The 22,327-nt window shown below is 33.0% G+C and overlaps 1 protein-coding gene across 1 annotated transcript in view; it reads left to right on the top strand.

Annotated features, from left to right (window-relative positions):
• Positions 1-2,529: 2,529 nt before the first annotated feature.
• The window catches only part of LOC143064696 (phospholipase A-2-activating protein-like), a 32,903-nt gene continuing 13,105 nt past the window's right edge, over positions 2,530-22,327 (top strand). The window contains exons 1-9 of the mRNA XM_076237729.1: positions 2,530-2,687; positions 6,501-6,694; positions 7,241-7,342; positions 7,635-7,754; positions 8,372-8,675; positions 11,347-11,507; positions 11,817-11,977; positions 13,064-13,283; positions 14,453-14,593. Coding sequence (XP_076093844.1) covers positions 2,548-2,687; positions 6,501-6,694; positions 7,241-7,342; positions 7,635-7,754; positions 8,372-8,675; positions 11,347-11,507; positions 11,817-11,977; positions 13,064-13,283; positions 14,453-14,593 — 1,543 coding nt within the window. The 5' untranslated portion in view covers positions 2,530-2,547. The remainder of the gene's footprint in view (positions 2,688-6,500; positions 6,695-7,240; positions 7,343-7,634; positions 7,755-8,371; positions 8,676-11,346; positions 11,508-11,816; positions 11,978-13,063; positions 13,284-14,452; positions 14,594-22,327) is intronic.

The following is a 22,327-nucleotide window of genomic DNA, read 5'->3' as shown; positions in this document are numbered from 1 at the left end:
GACTGGAACGCCTTACCACCAGACATCCCACAGGCAGATATATTGACGTCAGAACCAATCCAAGGCTTGCAAAATATATTTGATACTTTATACTGAGAAATGTTTTTTTTTTCTCAGTTAACATAAAAAAAAAGATAGCAGTTTTCCGTAAAGGTCAGAAATCAGACCTAAGGAGACATGGATTTACAATGGTAATATTAGTCAGTTTTGTAGATCGTTTTTGATCTGGTGTGTTATTTCGTTATAATTGTAAATTTTATATATTACTCAAAACACTGCTTTACAATGCACGAAAGCTATTTTTAGTATGATGAAAAATATGTCATCCCTATATCTGAACACTGCTACTTCTAAAAAATATATGAAATATTTTAATGTATGGTTGTGAAGAAAGTGTGTTCATAGAGCATTTAAAAAATGCAGAAAAAGTTCATTTGGACTATTGTAAAACAATATTACTAGAGTCAAGAGGTCGACTGCTGATGTCATAAATGGTATATTATGAATTAGGAAGATTTCCATTGTTATATGGGCGTTTTTAGATGCCGGCTTAAATCATGGTTTAAAATTCATAGTAGTGAAAATTGTCACATTTATACATGTACATGCTACTGAGGAATAAGTAGCAAATAGTAATAAATGCAAAACCCGTGCAACTTGTATTCTGAAAAACTGTATATGATCTTTATATGAATAAATATTGGGACAACCAATGGATACTTTGTTAGGATAGTTCATTTTTACAATTAACCAAATACGGAGTTATGTCCAAACTTCATCACATATATATATCTTTATTACCAAAGTCTATAGAAACTATAGGTATACATTTGAATTACATCAACATCAATGATACATATAATACTTACATAAACACAAACTATGTAACAGAATAGCAGAAGGTGTTTTAGTAGTACACAAACATTGTTTTAACATTCAGCACCTGACCTATCGGTCATACATCATTGACCATACAAAATATTATAGAAACTTTAAGACAGTATTTTTCCGCTATACTGCGAAACGCTAAAAATATATATATCAACACATGCATACACAAGTAGACACAGAAATGAGGGCAAAAATTGTATCTACAGTTCCAAAACATAGGCGAAAGCCGAATTAGGCGTCATTATGGGGTATGTTTTAAAAGCAAGAGTTACACTTTACGCTTAAAACATCACGTTAGTCAAATGTTAGTTGCATTTAAATATATAACCGAATATTATTTACGATGCCGTATATAAAATTTAAGTATTCGGATGATTTTAATGGCAAATCAAATTTGGGATCCATTGAAAGAGACGATTTGTTAAGTTTAAATTTGAATTATAAGATGACATAAATGTATCATATGACTAATAAATATCGTAAGGATCAATATTATCAAAGCTGGTATGCTAATATTGATGCTTATGAAAAACTGTCAATCGATAAATGTTTTAAGCGAAATTAAAATTAGAAACCGGTCACTTTGACAATCTAGTCCTTGTAGCAGTCGTATTCGAAGTTGGATTGGGCAACAGGTATAGCATATGTAAGCGGTCTCTCTACAAAAACAAGGTACAATATATTACATTCAAACGAAGAAACACATACACAAACATAATGGCAACACAGATTTTTTTTTAACATACATCTAAGCTGACTGGAATGATACTTCAAATAGTTCAGATCAAAAGTATGACTATTTTAACATGTTTGATATGAATAATATCAGAAATCCATTGTTTAGTAATGGACTTTTTATAATATTGAAGATGAATACCATTTTGTGTTGATTTGCATTGTTATTTTGCTAAAAAATATACTGATGTAAACGTTTAACTTCGCTGCATTTGTATGCTCCTGACCTAAGTCAGAAGTCTGTTTTTAGTGGTTGTCGTTTATTGGTGAGGTTTATACGTGGTTTTCGTTTTTCGTTTTATATATAGTTTTTGTCACTGTACATGATACCTGATGGTGGCGGTGAGTCAAGCCTCATTGTTGAAGGACGTACTTTGACCTGTAATTATTTACTTTTTATACATTGTGACTTAAATGGAGTGTTATCTCATTGCAACTCATACCACATCTTCTTATCTATATTCAATAATCAATCGGGATAACAACTTAATGAAATATGATTGCCAAACCAATATCAATAAAATTTCTCTTTCATTAGTATGCCAATTATGAACACTAAAGGTTAAATAAAATACAAAACATAAATTCAAACTACTGAAAAAAAAATAGAAAAAGTAAACAACTATGCTTTTATTCGTTTATAAATAATGGTATGCAGAGTTTGTCATAGCCCGAGTTTGTAATGGGCCGAGTTTGTTGTTGTAGGTCCGATTTAATCAGCAGCAAAAATAAGTACGTTGTATATCGAAAATAAAAATATCAAAGCTTTAGGAAATGAAAACGAATTTAATTACTATACGTTTGAAAATTCTCTCAAGCTTTTACACATATCTTATATAATGTATTTTTTCTGACATTGTTGATATTCATCATGTAAAATCGATTTTTAACCAACCAACATAAGTTCCGGTATTTGTCAAAATGGCGACTTACTATAAACTTCGTTGCTGTGTCACTGGACATGAAAAAGATGTTCGTGCGCTTACAGCTTTAGCGATTCCCGATGACTCCTTTTTGTCCGGATCAAGGGATGTAACAGCTAAAGTTTGGGTACCAAATGAGTACGTATAACGATCAAAAAGCAGTATTTTAAGTTTATAGTTTTATGCATTTCCATAAATGACAGTATAATTTTGTCCATTGTTTATTTTTACCTTGCTTTGTACTATATTATTTGATTATACATGTTAAAATTGTCCTTACTTTGATATTTTTAGTACTCTTTATGGTTAGCTAATTCAGATTTTATATGATTTTCAATGACCAATTTCGTGTCATCTAATACATGATGAGCCTATTTACTTTAGCACCATCTAATAATACTATCTAGAGGTCACTCATTAAAACTTTTTAAAAAAACAGTGTAAGACCACACATAGACTAAATACTTTTTCAATTAGAGTAGTGGATCAGTGGAATAACCTGTCAGATTTAACGGTGACGGCAAAGACTCTGAATAATTTTAAGTCTGCATTAAATGGCGAAAATTGGAACCTATACAAATTCATATGTTCGTGTTAAGTGTTTCAGCTGCGCACACCTAAATAAGTATTTTTTGATAAGTTTAATATATTATATATAAATATATTATAATGAGATGAGAAATCATATACGACAATCCAAGATGAGGGGTCAGTAGAAGCCTTTGGCTTATGTAACGACCCGAAGATAAAGGTATAAAGGTATAAGGTATAATAAGGCAGACATAACCTGTGAAATTGGGGACGAAGTCTTTATGTATTTGTTTTTTTTTTTAAATTCAAACATGTTGTTAAAAGAAACGGAAATACCGTTACGTTCCAGATTTTGGTTCTGTTGTTAAGGATTTAGCTGTGACGTCCTTTAGGTTATGACCTCATATTAGTCGTATTCAATGTAAACAATAGAAATGCTTTCATCAGGTAACATTTTTTCATATCAAACAATTATTAAACATGAATTTGTATTGAGTTCCAATCTTATATTTTACTAGACTGATAAATATATATTTTATTCAAAGTCTCATGCAAACAAGACTGGAAAAGGAAGTAGATTTCTGCGCGAATGCCAGGAAAACCGGAACAGGAAATAGATCTGAAAAAAAAAGTTAACGATTTTGAGTTCATTAGTAGAATGATTTTTTTTTTTTTTTTCTTGATTTATCTACCATAATCATGATAATCGGGGACTTCTTCCCCATATCAAAAGTGGCCTCAGTGGCCAAGTGATCTATGTAGCTCTACTGTTCTCACTAGCACACTGAGGTTGTGAGTTCAAACCCCGCGTGTGTGGGTTCACTTGACTCCAATCTGACTCAGAGCTCCAGATAAGTTGCATATTTGCGTGATCACGCAATAGAAATAATTAAAACCCAATGCATGGCCCATTGCGCATACCTGCCAACTTTCATGATTTAGGTGTGTACTACACGATTTTGACCCTTTGTCACGATTGCACGATCATGATCTTGAAAAAAAATCTAAAACAATTTTGTGAAAATCTACACGAAAAATTTGATTGTTCCCGATTTTTGAACTGTGTCCAAGGGAAGACAATCATGTTCAGCCAATCAAATTCTGTGTTTCTCGTGATGAAATTAATGAGCCAATCAAAAACGTTTTCTCAAGATTATTCTAACATGCTAGATTTTGAACTTGTGTTGTATACATCTATGTGTTAGTCAGAATTGTAAAATCATGAACATGGCAGGTGATTTTTCACCTTCAATGAGGTTCTTACACAGATTAAAAATTAAAGCATGGCTGATTTACAAAATTCAATGATGCAGTACTACCATAAAGATAATAAATAGTAGTTTATTCACTAATAATTTAATTTTGGATGTAACGCGTCTTCTGATTGGCTGACGTTATATTGTTATGAGCCCATAGACATAATTTAGTCATGTGACCGTGACGTCATCAACGTTTTTTCATGGTTTTCTACGGTTTCAAATGGAATTTAGAATTAAATTATAAGAAATGACTGTAATATTTTTTCTGTCTATTCGAAATAACATAAAAAATGTGGTGCACACTGTTAAATAACCCGCTACACGTGTTATTCAGTGTGCACCAATTTTTGTATGTTATTTCTTCATAGACAGAAAAAATATTACAGTCATTCCTTAAATGTATTGACATTACACTTGCTGTAACATTTGTTATTTATGTATTCAATTAAATTACAAAATCATTTAAAGTACAATGTACTATTCTTTATTTTTCATAAGGACCAAACAAACAGGTTTGGAACAACCCCCCCACATGAGGGATATCCCTAAGTAATAGCATACATGAAAAGGGGTCATTTTACTATTGTAAAAAATAAAATAAAAAATTTTAGACTTTTTAACTTGAAAATGGAAAAATTCATTATGATTTATATTTGGAACAACTTTTCTAATGAGGGGTCCATTTTTTGAAAATTTAGAAAAATAAATAAGTTTAAGTCCAAGAACACTTCAAAATTCTTTTACATGTGTTGACCATATAATACCAGATAGATCATAATCATCATAGGATGTTCTTTGGGGAAAGATTTCTTCAAATAGTATGAATATGTGCTGATTTGTACGTAAAAAAATTGGGTTTTAATGTCCTTACATTGAGGGGTTACCCTAGGTGTTGTTCACAATCTGATAGATTGCGTCGTACAAGTAGATTTTGTCAGCTGGTGGTCCAGCTGACCAGTAGAAATTTGTCGATAAAACTCACTGATTGCATCGCAATAACAGTTTGTTTGCAAACAAATTTACCTGCGAAATCAATTACATGGTACTGGGAGTACTTAGTACTACAACTGAAAAAGTTAATCAATATCTCTGGTGACTGCCGGACAAAAAAATAAATAAGTGTCATTGAGAGGAAGGGCGGAATAAAGTTTATGAAATTGACAAAAGGAAACGTATATATCAAAAATCCTGGGGGGAAAATCGTGAATTGTTAAATAATATAGTTGATCGCAATGTAGTGAATTATATAACATGCTAAAAATTTGTCCCAGCTATTGTAATGTGGAACATTTCTGGGCAGCACTCCAGACGACACAGTCAGACACCCTATGGTCATCAGGAGGATTGGGATGATGTGGAGGACAACATGGACAATGTTGACATTTTGTCTGTCCTTCATCCTGATTTTGATAGAGAAAATCATTGAGATTATCAAAGCCTTTATCAAAATCAGGATCAAGACTCTCTCTCTTTCTTGTCTAACATATGTAAAAGATCAAGACTCTCTCTCTTTCTTGTCTAACATATATGTAAAAGAACAAAGGCTCACTCTCTTTCTTGTCTAACATATGTAAAAGACCAAGGCTTACTCTCTCTCTTTCTTGTCTAACATACAAATGTATGTAAAAGTTCAAGGCTCACTCTCTTTCTTTTCTAATATATATGTAAAAGAAAGCATGAAAATAAAAGTAAACATCTATCATTTATATTAGTGTTAGTCAAATGAATGTCATTTTTGCAGGACCAGTTGATTTTCAGCCGGACCAGTAGATTTTTCAGTGCACTGGTTCGGCTGGCCAGTTCACAAAAAAACTTAAATTTGACCCCTGGGTGTGTTTTAAAATTATACAGCTAATGCCAAAAATGTAGACTGGTATATCGCTTCAACCAAGTTTTACTGTTCAAATAACTAAAAATGAAACTCATATTCACTATTCAGTTGAATTGAACTGAAATTTACACTGCTAAAGACAAACAGCAGTTTACAAAACTCAACATAGAAAACTGAAGAGTGAGCAACTCAAACCCCACCAAAAACAGGGTTTTTTCTCAAGTACTATGGAAGGGTAAGCAGATCTATCCTGCAGCTGCTCCACATGTGACACAATTGTGAACTTTTACCACTGACATCACAGATACTAATTTATTTGTATTTTAATAGGTCAGATAATGGATTCCATGAAGGTCATGTTATGTCAGGCCACAGCAACTTTATATCTTCTGTTTGTTATATGCCACCAGATGAAACTTACCCACAAGGCATCATTCTGACAGGAAGCAATGATTCAACCATATTAGCTTTTACATTAAATTCTCCTGCACCAATCTATAAACTTGAAGGACATACTGAAAATGGTAAAGCATTTAATTAACTAATTTTAATTACATGTAGATTGATTTGTAGGCATTTATTTACAAATTAGTGAAAATAATAATAAATTGATTTGTAGGCATTTATTTTCAAATTAGTGAAAATAATAATTTATTAAACTATGATGCTCTTATAATTCCTTTGTTTGTGTCTGACTGATAATATTACAATATAGATGATATACAGTGTACTGAAATCAAGCTAGTTAAAAGTACTCTTGAGAATTCTATAGATGAAGCACAATCTACTTGGGTTGAATGCACTTTTATTATGGACTTTTTTTTTAATATAAAGAACTAGAAAACAAATTTAGAAGTCTACAAGTTCTTGGATTTGAGGATTTAAGATATAACAAATGCATATTATGTTTTACAAAAATGTTTTAATAAGAAGACTGAAACATTGTTTTATCCTGCTGGAGTTAACTTCAGGGTAATGCTTGTACAGAGACAAAGATAATAACAGACAATCTCAAAGCATGAGACCATTACATTTACTGTTGTTACAAAGCTTTTTTTTTACCTTTACAGTTTGTGCACTGACAGCTGGCAAGTTTGGTACATTACTGAGTGGATCCTGGGATAAAACAGCTAGAGTCTGGCTAAAGCAAAAATGTGTAATGAAATTAGAAGGTATGTTACAGTAGAGAAGGCAAAGATGTCTGGTTTGTTTTTCTCACTTACACATGTGCCTCTTCTCTTAATTTTACAGCATAGTGAGCATACCTGGAAAACTTAAATAATTATAGATGAACATATACAAGTGTATCAATGATTGTGATTGAAAAAAATCCACTATTAAAACCTTTAAACGAAAATTTAAGGATTTCAGCTTTTTTCCAAATCCTTTTGTTTATATCTATACATACATTCTGTACATTGTTTATATCTATACATACATTCTGTACATTGTTTTCTAACTTAGGACATCAAGCAGCTGTGTGGGGTGTTGGCATCATGCCAGAACATGGATATATGTTAACAGGTTCTGCAGACAGGACCATTAAACTTTGGAAGGCAGGAAGATGTGAAAAAACATTCACAGGTACTAGATGTCTGTCTGTCTGTTTCCTTTTCTCTTTTAAGTTTTTCTTGAATTTGTAATTAGAGTTTATACAAGAATTTTTTGGTATACTTGAAGATGAAAGTAATTAATACATGTATTTACAAGTCTCAGCTTGTCTAACTTTGCTTTTCTGTGTTTGAATTATCTCCCCTCACCATTCTTGTTTTCTTAAAATCTGGATGAATATGGGGGATAATTCACCTTATAAAAGGTAACTGTACGGTACCAATTAATAAAATTTGCTTGAACCCCTGACTAATAAAATTCAATTATTATTTTTTCAGTAAACGAAAGCAATAGAAAAAAAAAAAAAAAAAATAAAGAAAATTTTCAAGACTGAAAGATTGCTGTTTAGAATTTTGTAATTTCCAGTCATGACTGAACTAGCGTTTCATGAACTCTATAACCACAACTTGTGTGATTTAATGATTTGTGCTAGTCAGAACTTGAATATGATCATAGAGTTGTGAAATGTGGGAACCAATTTCAATACAAGTAGAATTAATATTAAAGTGTAAAACATAGCATGTTTGTCAGATAATGTTAAAAGGGTCTATGAAAAAAATAGGCTAGTTTAAAGAAGTTTCTGTTGTTAGGACATGAAGATTGTGTTAGAGGAATTGCAGTTCTTGGATCTGGAGAATTTCTGTCATGCTCCAATGATTCAACAATCAGACGATGGGCAATAACTGGTGATTGCTTACAAATTTATTACGGCCATGAGAACTTTGTTTACAGTATATCTATACTACCCAATGGTCAGGACTTCGTTAGTAGTAGTGAAGACAGAACAGTGAGGGTATGGAGGGACGGCACCTGTGTACAGACTATTCCCCATCCTACAATGTCTGTGTGGACGGTCTGTGTTCTAGGAAATGGAGACATTGCTAGTGGGGCAAGGTATAGACAAATCAACAATCTCATGATAATAGTGTGTATTTATTTATTTTCTATGGTACCAGTTTTTATACGACCGCAAAATTTGAAAAATTTTTCGTCGTATATTGCTATCACATTGGCGTCGTCGTCTGCGTCGTCGTCGTCGTCCGAATACTTTTAGTTTTCGCACTCTAACTTTAGTAAAAGTGAATGGAAATCTATGAAATTTTAACACAAGGTTTATGACCACAAAAGGAAGGTTGGTATTGATTTTGGGAGTTTTGGTCCCAACATTTTAGGAATTAGGGGCCAAAAAGGGCCCAAATAAGCATTTTCTTGGTTTTCGCACTATAACTTTAGTTTAAGTTAATAGAAATCTATGAAATTTTGACACAAGGTTTATGACCACAAAAGAACGGTTGGGATTGATTTTGGGAGTTTTGGTTTCAACAGTTTAGGAATTAGGGGCCAAAAAAGGGCCCAAATAAGCATTATTCTTGGTTTTCGCACAATAACTTTAGTTTAAGTAAATAGAAATCAATGAAATTTAAACACAATGTTAATGACTACAAAAGGAAGGTTGGTATTGATTTTGGGAGTTTAGGTCCCAACAGTTTAGGAATTAGGGGCCAAAAAGGGACCCAAATAAGCATTTTTCTTGGTTTTCGCACCATAACGTTAGTATAAGTAAATAGAAATCTATGAAATTTAAACACAAGGTTTATGACCATAAAAGGAAGGTTGGTATTGATTTTGGGAGTTTTGGTCCCAACAGAATAAGGGGCCCAAAGGGTCCAAAATTAAACTTTGTTTGATTTCATCAAAATTGAATAATTGGGGTTCTTTGATATGCCGAATCTAACTGTCATGACTGTGTATGTAGATTCTTAACTTTTGGTCCCGTTTTCAAATTGGTCTACATTAAGGTCCAAAGGGTCCAAAATTAAACTTAGTTTGATTTTGACAAAAAATGAATCAGTTAGGTTCTTTGATATGCTGAATCTAAAAATGTACTTAGATTCTTGATTATTGGCCCAGTTTTCAAGTTGGTCCAAATCGGGGTCCAAAATTAAACTTTGTTTGATTTCATCAAAAATTGAATAAATGGGGTTCTTTGATATACCAAATCTAACTGTGTATGTAGATTCTTCTTTTTTGGTCCTGTTTTCAAATTAGTCTACACTAAAGTCCAAAGGGTCCAAAATTAAACTTAGTCTGATTTTAACAAAAATTGAAATCTTGGGGTTCTTTGATATGCTGAATCCAAAAATGTACTTAGATTTTTTATTATGGGCCCAGTTTTCAAGTTGGTCCAAATCAGGATCTAAAATTATTATATTAAGTATTGTGCAATAGCAAGTCTTTTCAATTGCACAGTATTGCGCAATGGCAAGAAATATCTAATTGCACAATATTGTGAAATAGCAAATTTTTTTTTAATTAGAGTTATCTTTCTTTGTCCAGAATAGTAAGCAAGAAATATCTAATTGCAAAATATTGTGCAATAGCAAGATTTTTTTTTAATTGGAGTTATCTTTCTTTGTCCAGAATCAACTTAAATCTTTGTTATATACAATATACAATGTATATTCACTTTTTACTACCAACTGATAAATTAAAATAATCTTTACCATTCAGTGATAACAAGCAGTTTTTTTACATCTTAATATTTTATGATGTATTTAAATGAGTAGTTATTGTTGCAAACCCCATTAGAAATTTTAATTGAGATTAGTTTTGGAATAAGGGAAAGGGGGATGTGATTAAAAAAATTGGGTTCAATTTTTCTCATTTGAAATTTCATAAATAAAAAAGAAAATTTCTTCAAACATTTTTTTGAGAGGATTAATATTCAACAGCATAGTGAATTGCTCTAAGAGAAAACAAAAATTTTAAGTTCATTAGAACACATTCATTCTGTGTCAGAAACCTATACTGTGTCAACTATTTAATCACAATCCAAATTTAGAGCTGAATCCAGCTTGAATGTTGTGTCCATACTTGCCCCAACCGTTCAGGGTTCAACCTCTGCGGTCGTATAAAGCTACGCCCTGCGGAGCATCTGGTTCATAGATTGAGGAAAACTTGTAATTTCAACGTTATTTCATTTTGTGTTTTTGTCAAAGTCTGCATACAAAATGATTGATACTTCTTTAAACATTTAGACATGTGGTTTCTATATAGCCACAAAATCCATGAAATTGGTATCCCACAAATAATAATGAATCTGCAGTTGTTCTCATATCAGTCATTAATATTAATATGTTGATGAAAAAATAGGTCAGAAAGATAATTAATATATAGATATAGGAAGATGTGGTGTGAGTGCCAATGAGACAACTCGCCAGCTAAGTCACAATTTATAAAAGTAAACCATTATAGGTCAATGTACGGCCTTCAACATAGAGCCTTGGCTCACAGCGAACAGCAAGCTATAAAGGGCCCCAAAATTACTAGTGTAAAACCATTCAAACGGGAAAACCAACGGTCTAATCTATATAACAAGAAAATGCCTAAAATGACATGTCTGTAATCTTATAATCAGTATTTTGTTGGATCACTTTTGGATACAAAAATTGACAAAATTTTATTTATTTGAATCATAATTTGATTAAGTTTTGTTACATGAGATATGTGTAGTTTTTAGTTGAATGCCTATAAACAAATCCTTTTTTTTTTATTATAACAACAGTGATGGTGCTATAAGAGTGTTTACAACAGAAGGGAGTCGAGTGGCTAATACAGAGGATTTAACAGCTTTTGATACAGCAGTAGCTACTGCAGAGGTCCCTACACAAGTAGGAGATATAAAGATGTCAGATTTACCTGGCCCTGAGGCATTGTTAAACCCTGGTAGGTTCTTCTGAAAGGGTTACAGAATAGAAAAATATTTGATTTAATTTGTATTACAATAGGCTTATCTCATTTCCCTGGAGATTATTTTGCCCTGTCATGGTTTTGTTGACTTTGAATGGTTTACTCAGTTTTATATGTATTGCCTTTTTGATTTCAACATTTTCAGACTGGTATACAGGCAAAACATATAATTTTAAATTTTATGTCCTAAAAAAATATGAGAAAAATTAGTATGCCATCATAATTATATTTCTTCAGTAATTTCATCAAATAGAATAAATACATACATACATGTTCTGTTGTTAGGAAAGAAAGATGGTCAGACAAAAATGGTGAAAACAGATGAAGGTAAAGTGGAGTTGTATCATTGGGAAGCTTCTGCTACACAATGGAAAAAGATTGGTGATGTTGTAGGCTCCAGTGGGGGGAGTCAGGCAACATCGGGCAAAGCTCTTCATGATGGAAAGGTACATTGTTTGTTTAAGGTGAATTTGTTGTGCTCCAGTGGGGGGGGGGGGGGGGGGGGGGGGGGGGGGAGGAGTCAGGCAACCTCTGGCAAAGCTCTTCATGATGGAAAGGTACATTGTTTGTTTAAGGTGATGTAGGCTCCAGTTGGGGGAGTCAGGCAACCTCGGGCAAAGCTCTTCATGATGGAAAGGTACATTGTTTAAGGTGATGTTGTAGGCTCCAGTGGGGGGAGTAAGACAACATCGTGCAAAGCTCTTCATGATGGGGGGGGGGAGGAAGACAACATCGTGCAAAGCTCTTCATGATGGGGGGGGGGAGGAGTCAGGCAACCTCTGGCAAAGCTCTTCATGATGGAAAGGTACATTGTTTAAGGTGATGTTTTGGGCTCCAGTGGGGGGAGTCAGGCAACCTCCGGCAAAGCTCTTCATTATGGAAAGATACATTTCCATTTTTATACCTCTGCCTCAAGGAAGGGGGTATATAGAGATACACTAGAGTTATTCCCCTTTACAAATGGAAAAATTGCTGAATTTTTCATATTTGTTCTATCATTTAAGTTTGCCTTAACCAAATGTTATGAAAATTATATACAATGCTTATTACCACAAAACAGACATCAAGTAAGAATTTGGGTAGCATCACTTTTACCTCTGTTAAGTTATGTCCCTTTATAATGTTATATGCAAGCAGGGGAATCGTCCATTCCATATTTATTTTGTTTTCAGGTGATTATTTCAGTACCACTTGATCACACCTATGAAATTTGAACACAATGTCATGTATTTTAAAAGTCCGGTCAACACATTGTTTGAAAAATTTGCATCAAATGTATAGTACCTTGACCAGATGCATAATAAAGGAGTGAAAAATAAAATATGAAGATAAATAATTATTATCAGAAGTACTAAGCATATGTTTAAAGATTGTGTTATTAATGGATAAAGTTTATTTTCTCATGCTTGTAATTCCCTGGCAAATGAGTCAGTAAATCCTTATTAACTTAGGTACATGTATAATGTTTCACATGTTAATCAATAAAATATGTTTAAAAAGTATGAAAAATAAGTTTTTCTAAATATTTGCAGGAATATGACTATGTGTTCAGTGTAGATATAGAGGAAGGGAAACCACCACTCAAGTTACCTTATGACATCAAAGAGGATCCTTGGTTTGCTGCTCAAAGATTTCTACAAAACAATGAACTCAGTCCTCTATTCCTGGACCAAGTAGCTAACTTTATCATTGATAATACAAAGGGTGTCACTCTGGGCCAGGGCCCACCTCAAGTCAGTGACCCTTTCACAGGTTAGTAATTTTGATTCACATGCATAATTTTTATTTCTGTTGTATGGAACATATTAGTTTAAGCTGAAAAACGTAAACAGAAAATTTGGCAAAATAAAAAAAAGCAAGCCATATTTAATACTTGACAATATTCTGATTTTAAAAGTACAGTGAAACTTCTCAAAACCGGCCGCCCGTCGGACCACGGGATTCGGCCGGTTTTCAGGGGTGGCCGGTTTGTTGAATTTGAAATTAACAAGAGTTACTTCCCTTCAATATTTGTGCATTTGTTTTTTTACCATGTATTGTACCTCAGTCATAAAGTTTGTTTTGTTGTGTAAATTTAGCTTTGTTTTTTAAATTGATTATGAAATAAATATTAAAACATCATTTGTATCTTTATTATTTTTTATTTTGCAGGAATAACAAATAAAATGCAACTATATAACAAAACAGTTTTAATATCAATATATTATGTTATTGAACTTAGTTGACAAACATTCATTATCGGTACCATACGATGATAATACTTAATAAGCAGTACACCAACATCACAGCATTTCACATGATGATAAATACTTAATGACGATATCTAAGTATGATTTGTTTTGAAAGTTCAAAGATCAAAGTGATTAATATCTGTAATATGCCTTAAAATTATTTTTTTAAAATGAGTAAATAAAGTAGCCAAGCTAAAACATTTAATGAAAATTAATTATCATCATTGATTAGCGTGGGTGAAGATCATAATCTCTCAACCGATAATTTATTCGGGTATTGATTTGACATTGACAGGTAAACACTACTCAGTGGCCATGAAGGTGTCTAATTGACCGGATTAACTTGTTTGTTTATATAACAGTACAAATGTATTATATATGGACTAATGATTACAAATGACAAGGCCGGTTTTATGAGGTGATATTTTATTGATTTTGATTACACAAATACACAAATATCGGCCGGTATCCGGTTTAAAGGGGTGGCCGGTTTTATAAGGTTACCTGACCGATTATTTACATACACGCCGGCCGGGACTTGTTATTTTGGCCGGTATGAAGGGAGAACCGGTATTAAGAGGGACCGGTTTGGAGAAGTTTCACTGTAATTCTGTATTGAAATTTTGCTTCAAATGGACATTTCTCAACACAAATATACATTTTAAAATTAAAAGTGTTTGTTTTTAACAGGTGGTGGGAGATATGTTCCACAAGGAGCTGCAGGCACAGGTACAACAGGAGGGGCAGATCCTTTGACAGGGTCAGGACGATATGTTCCAGGCCAAACCAATACAAAGGGTCCCGCTAGCAATGGAGTAGATCCTTTCACAGGTAAGATGTAATGATCACTAACTGAATGCTGAATTCCCTCTAGCAATGGAGTAGATCCTTTTATAGGTAAGATGTAATGATCACTATCTGAATGGTGGATTTTCCTGGGATGGAAAAACTTTTCCTTTATTGGTTGTTTATTAACTGAATGTATGAAAAAATACTGAAGAAAAGGTATTGGACACTTGCCAATAAAAACGGAATAAAAATTTGAAAACAGGGAAAAAAGACAAAATCATTTTTCATTTCAATAAATTGCCCTACCTTTTTTTTTAAATTTTAGTGAAAGTGGGGAGTGGAATTGTGTTTTGTTGAATTAGGTGCTGTCTCTTATACTTTTTTATACGCCCGTCGTCTTTTAGACGGGACGTATTATGGTATACCGTTGTCCGTCCGTCCGTCGTCCACACTTCGGACAATAACTCAAAAACTCTTTCACCAATTTCCATGAAACTTAAGTGAATTGTTTATCATAAAAAAGGGGGGATTTTCAACACTTCGGACAATAACTCAAAAAGGCTTTCACCAATGTCCATGAAACTTTGGTGAATTGTTTATATCTATTGATGTAAGCTCCCTTTCAATTTTTATAAATTTCAGATTTTAAGTTTTGGATTTATGGGGCTTTATCACTAGAAAAACCAAAGAGCTATCAAGCCCGCTTACTGCCTATGATGCCTGTCAACAGCTATTATTATTGACTAGATCGATTTTATAGACATTCTACATTCAAAATAGCTGTCGTATTTCAAAGTTGCTGTCAATCAGTTATTTTTGCCGTCTGCAGTTAAAATCGTCTTTCCGCTCGGCAGATTTGACCTTTACCTTTTAATCCCTCTAATACCATCAGATAACGACGGTCCTTTAACAGACGTCCGTTTAATTGAGAAGTTAAATCTCGCGATCGGTATCGTGAACGTTGTTTTTAATTTAAAGTTTTTGCAATTATATATATATAATGTTCATGATGTTTATGTGGTATCTTTCAAATTAATACAAGTTATTATATATATGGTTCGGAAGACTTTGAAAAATATTCGAAATCGGTAAAATCATCCTAAAGTTTTAACACCATTTTTAAATTCATAATTTTAGTACCTTGACGATTATGTTAAATTGTTTCCCCCAGGCATATACAATCAACCTTGTGAATTGAGTTCACATCAAAGGAGATTGTCATTCGACAAGTAGGAGAGTTAATTGCTTAATCCAGGTGAAAAAAGTTCTTTGATAGCGGCGATCCTTTTTTTTGATAATAATTAAATGTTCTAGTTTCGTAATGATATTAGTATTGAAATGTTTTAAATGAATTTCAAATTATAAATTGTTAATTATGGAATACGCAATGTTTACCAGTCAGGAACCATGATAGCGCATAATTTGTTTTCTTTATCAAACAGAAAAGTGGATTTTTAAATTATTTCCACTTTTAAATTTCATAATTGAGAGTTGTCCGACTGTTAAAATTTACCATAGATTCGTTTTAAATAGCGTAATAATCAATTAGAATATAAATACAAATTCCGTTGCCGTATTTACTGATCATCGTCTTTTCTTGATTTTAGGTGTCTATTGAATGGTATGTGAACAATAAACAGGCACGTGAAATTTTGTCAGATATCTAATTATTATCCGACATATTATTCTGCAATAAAATGTCTCTGTCCAAATTTTGACAGAAGAATAAAATGCCTTGTGGCATTTGATTTTGTTCAAGATTTTTATTCACATAGTGATACCTGTCTATTTGCATGTTAATAGTTTTGTTCATGTTCGCTAAAATTTCCTTATCTAACCAGGAACATATATATTCCCAGATCTAACACATGTTTTTTATAATTTCGGGGTGAATGAAATTTCCTTTAACAAAGTTGATTTACCAGTATTAAGTAAGGTTTATCTCATGTTTATAAGCATACGCATTGTGAGTAAAGTTAATTCACAGAATATGTGTATTCCTTCAGTAATCCCCAATTTTGATTGCGGTTTTCTTAAAAGAAACAACCTATTGTATTTGAAAAAGTACGGTAATTGGACAAAGTTGTTGTTTTACTATTCATATACGCATGCTATGTTCTGTATCGTTTTTCGGGGTTGTCAGTATGACCAAGGAGATTATATGAGTTGGTCTCATATAACCTCCTTGGTATCATATATTAGTTTATTTTAAAGTATTAGTTCGTGTTCTAAAATTTTAATAAATTTCAAAATGTACTTCTTTGAATCCTGCATTATTCACCTTTCTTAATGAAAAAGATTCATTTTTACCAAGGAGGTCATATAACTTCCTTGTTTTTACATTTAATCATTATTTGAAATATATATAACATAACTTTATATATCAGTATCTTAGACTGCTAGTTCTTCACGTAAATTGCTAACTTTTAATCTGACTATTAAACATTGCTTATAATTAAGGTTCCACTAAAGTCAAAATATAGGACACTTTATAAACATCCAAACTTTGCCTGTATTTTTCAACCTATAATGAATAAAGTCATAAACTATGAGAACATATGTTCATTTACACATACTTTACATATACACACTGTGTAAATTGTAAATAAACTTGAAATTGTTATGTTGTGGCCAAACCGGTTCTTAGGGTGAACACTAAATTTTCAAAAAAATCTGCAGGCCTGCAAGACGACTTAATTTGCTTAAAATTGGTATGGACGAATACTATTACATGTAATGCAGGGCAAGCGCCTTAAAAATTATTAATACTTTACCCACAGCATGCCGAAAAAAGTCCATTCATGCGTAAAATACGGATGCAACATTTCCATATTTGCCACTCCACGTTCAGATATCCCAATTAAAGATGTATACCAACATTATCAACATTAAACATATATTTGTACCTATTTACAAAAACAGCTCAGTAGATTTCACCTGCCAATTAATCTTAAGTTGTATAAACTAATACAACTGTACCATTGCAATCAACATGTAAATAATGTCTTTTACATGAAAGCTACAATTACGAAGAGACATTACACACAGGTGTCAACACATGTATAAATTTACACACCGACCAATAAGTTGTCATAAATCACGTGTGTGGACGCTGACCAGTATCAATAAACGGCCAGTTTAAAAAGTCAAATCAAGCTGTGATTAACTTTTCTCTATAGAAGCAGATTCAATAGCAATAAAATCTTGTTCGAAAAAACCTGAACCTGGGAACAGTATATCTATATATGTTCCTGCCTGAATTGCGGGGGTGGGGTGGGGGGTTCCCCCGGTAAATCCGCCTCTGAATTCAAACGTTATATCGAATAAATATAAGCAGAACTAAACACGCCTAGTCAATCTCCTATTACTTCAATTTTTCGATTCAAAGAACAAATAATTAAGATTAGTTTATTGAAAATGCAGTTATGTTGAAATGAACTGCAATTACCCTTTTTTTTATATTTTATATTTTTTAGAGTTTGTGATAATTTGCAAATTACTTATATCAACGTATGTTGCAGTAAATGGTATTGATCATGAGCTTGTTAAATTTTACGCACATGTCATTGTGGACAAGTCTACATACATATTATGCATATAAAAAGCAGGACCACTCCAGACGTCTCATGGTTTGGTGTATTTCTTTCGTTTATGCACATTACAGTTGGTCCGAGACCACAATTGACGTCCCTTTTACAAATATAGTCCCTAGTGTTGACAGTGGGTTACTTGCCATTAATTTTTATACCCCTTCTAAATTTATTTCTCCATGATTATTGCCTCAAATTGCAAGTAGGGGTTGAAATTACACTGAAAAAAAATTTGGTCCAGAAGTTTAAAGGAAAGTAGTGATTTGGTCCAGCTGAAAAAAGGTTTAAAATTAGCCCTTCGGAAGCTGTCAAAAGATTTCAAGACGACCTAAACATAGCATTGTCCATATTTTGAGTTAGAGCCGATGAAGTTTTCTATAAATTAAATATAATTTGACCCAAAAGTAGTACAACACACTAAAAGTTTCTTTGAGAAAGCGCAGGTGGGATTTTTTTTATTTTCATTTATGTTCTAAAAGAAATACGAAATAATTGTGGTCTCGAACCAGTTGTTTCAGAGGTTATACTTGGCCCAATAGTTTGAAGGGGAGAAGATTTTTATAAAAGCTAATGTGGGACAGACGACGGACGCCAAGTGATAAGAAAAGCTAACAAGAGCGGGAGACATTTCTGGTGTTCTTGGATTTGACAGACTATGAGAAATGGACGTACGACAAAACATTTTAAATAAGTTCTAGTAGGACATAATTCGGAAAAGAGAACATAACGTAATATATGCATAAGTTGCGGGTGCAGAACTTTTTATAAAGGAAGGTGTCGCTAAGTTTTAGTAGGACATAATTCGGAAAAGAGAACATAACGTAATATATGCATAGGTTGCGGGTGCAGAACTTTTTATAAAGGAAGGTGTCGCTTTAGTCATGCTTCAGTGATTCCCTATATAATCAAACAAACTTTTCTCACTAAAAAAGGGGGGCGGGATCCACCGTGGCTATGTACTTTTACGGGGTCAATCCTGGTATTTTGATTAATGGCGATAAACACGTTACCCAATCTCGTGACAATATTATACCCTTATAGGATTGAATATCAAAGGAAGTAACCCATCGAAGATATAGGGATTGTGTTTCTTCTATTAAAGAAAATTCAGAGTTGTTAATGAGAACTATTCAAATCAAGGAATGAATGTGGTTAACGCCATTCTTGTGCATTATGAAATAGAAACTACAAATATGACCACATAAGTGATAAATACTGGTAACTAAGATTGGCAATCTACGGTAGATTAATTAATTGAGGAGAAATCTGTGAATTGTATGCATATTTGGGTTATCAAATATCAGATATCAGCTGGGTATTGTATATTTTTGTATTATTTTTTAACAAGAGGATACATAGTCCATAACGGCGTCTTCTGTATCTTTTACAAAAGTATAGTTGACTAGTCTACTACATTTATAGAATAATGAATGGAAACAGGGAAAATGTCAAAGAGACAACAACCCAACAAACATATAAACAAGTCAACCCAAGGACACCAATGCACATGCACAACACAGCAAGAAAGTCCACACCAGAGGCTGCCCCGATCAGGCCCCGAAACACAGCGTATCGAAAATATGGACGCAATTCTCAGAAACATTTAGATGACCCCCCCCCCCCCCCCCAAAAAAAAAAAAAGCATACAAGACCAACAAAGCCTTTCAGCGTTCTTGACTTTGGACGGACGCAAATGCGACTGGATTAAACAGATTTTATGGGCGCTCAACCGAACCTTTTCACCTTTAGTCATTTCATTTTTGAACACCAACAATGTTGAATGTCACGGTCAAATAACAAATGTTCAGGGGTCCATAAAATATATTATTTCTGCAACTGTCTAAAATTTGCAAATGAAACAAACACCTCATCCAAAACATCTAAATATAGTCTTAAAGAATACGAATTTTATATGTTGTACACTATACTTCTTATTGTTGTCTTCGTAATAACCCTATATTTGAATTTTTCACCAATAAAATTATTTGATTTTTGCCCCAAAGAGGCCTCTCTTAACGAAATCTGCAGAAGGGGTATTTTACATATATGTAAAATAGTTTAGTTACTACCCCCTTTTCCGTTAACTATGACGCTGCAAGCTATGGAATTTAATAATAATTACAGCTAGTTTCCTAAACCTTGTAGAGTACTTTGGAAGGCTTGCTTGCTTTGTTTGTATAAACGTAAATTCGAGCTTAACATTTAAAATTGACATCTTCAAACAATTTATAGGCAATTCAACTATTTTATATATTCTAATTACAATTGTACAATATAAAAACAAAGCAAGCAAGCTAACCAAAATATTGCTTTACATGCATTTGGAAATTAGCTGTAATAATTTCAAAAGGCTATTTGTTTCTTTACAAAATAACCATACTTTGCGTAGTGGTTATGTAAGCACCTCTTTTTTTACGAAACTAGGATGAAGTCCAGACAAAAAAGAATCAACAATATAGTAAATCATTCTATAAGCAAGCATCATAAATTTTTAGAGATACACCATTTGTTTTAATGGTTTTACTTATTTTCACGCACACCTAGCTTTTGGCGTAACTCTCAACCCGACTTTCGTAACTCGCATCATAACTTTTGTTTTTCTCAACTCGATTCCCCGCAACAAGTGAATTTTCATCTCGGCACGCAAAATAAGTTCCTTTAAATGTTTTTCGTATATATTTTATTTGATACCAATATTGACTTAATATATTACTTCCATGGTCTTATTCGTCTACATACTGTCAGCAAGGATTTGTATACAAATCCTTTACAAATCCTTGCTGTCAGCTAGTCAGTCTCACTTGCGGACAAACTGTTCACGTTCTAAAATTATACATTAAAGTAGTATGCTATACAAACAATAAGTTTAACTTTATTATTTAAACGTTGATCTGGAATCAATTTTATTGAAAAATTAAAGTCGCAGAAATCTTGAGATACTATCAATGTGGCATTATACACAACACAAATTAGCGCACATAGAAAACTTGTTGCGACACCTAACCTATTACAGGTAATATACATGTAGCTGTCGGTAATTCGAAAATGTCGAGGAAAACTCGCACTAAATTCAAATAGCCGGAAATGTCAAGGAAGACTGGTTTTGGGGTGTTACAAATTACAATGACTTTAACTAATCCGAATAATTCAGTCGTTTATATTACGCTGATCTACGATAACCTCGCAAGTAGGAGAGGACCATTTCGGGGAGGGACCGAATTATTCGGATTCACAAAATAATGATGTGTATAGCAAGAGACTTGTGATTTTTTTTTTGTGCTAATAAATATTATCTCAAGTATAAATTAAACATTTTAAAACCATATAATTTACATATGTTTTTTTTTTTTAGGTATGATATAGTTATGCATGAACTTATTTAACTAAGAACAAATATTGACATAGGAATAACTGTTTTCAGATGTATATGACAAAAACAACATAATTAAATTGAAGTCGAATTTCAGGGTTGAAAATTTGTAAGGGTTCTGCGTAACCCACATCTTCGCTTGCCAAGGATTACGATCCACTCCCGTTTTCGCCACGTCGGCACCGTGGAGAGAACGGGAATGGATCGTAACCCTTACGGCTAACAAAGATGCGGAACCCAGTGTCTCGCCTACTTTTGCTGTTAACAAAAATGACGAAAAAAAAATCAATAAAAAAATTCCTCTCGATACTATCTTTTGATTGTCAGAAGCTTCTGTAAAATATAAAAAAAAAATGTGGTATGATTGCCAATGAGACCTCTGTCCACAAAAAACCAAAATAACACAGACATTAACAACTATAGGTCAACGTACGGCCTTCAACAATTAGCAAAGCCCATACCGCATAGTCGGCTATAAAAGGCCCCAATATGACAATGTAAAACAATTCAAACGAGAAAACTAACAGCCTAATTTATAGAAAAATTAACGAAAAAAAAAATTGTATCACATACACAAACGACAACCCCTGAATTACAGGCGCCGGACTTGGTACAGACACATACATAAATAATGTGGCTAAAGGCTTTGCTCATTGTTGAAGGCCGTACGGTGACCTATAATTGTTAATGTTTGTGTCATTTTGGTCTTTTGTGGATAGTTGTCTCATTGGTAATCATACCACATCTTTTTTTTTTTAAAGTTTGGTGGAAATCAAAGATAGTTTTTTATCAGAATTTTAAAAACTTTAACCACAG

Source organism: Mytilus galloprovincialis, chromosome 1, assembly GCF_965363235.1.
Source record: "Mytilus galloprovincialis chromosome 1, xbMytGall1.hap1.1, whole genome shotgun sequence".
Classification (NCBI taxonomy): domain Eukaryota; kingdom Metazoa; phylum Mollusca; class Bivalvia; order Mytilida; family Mytilidae; genus Mytilus; species Mytilus galloprovincialis.
This window is presented reverse-complemented; position numbering and strand designations above follow the sequence as displayed.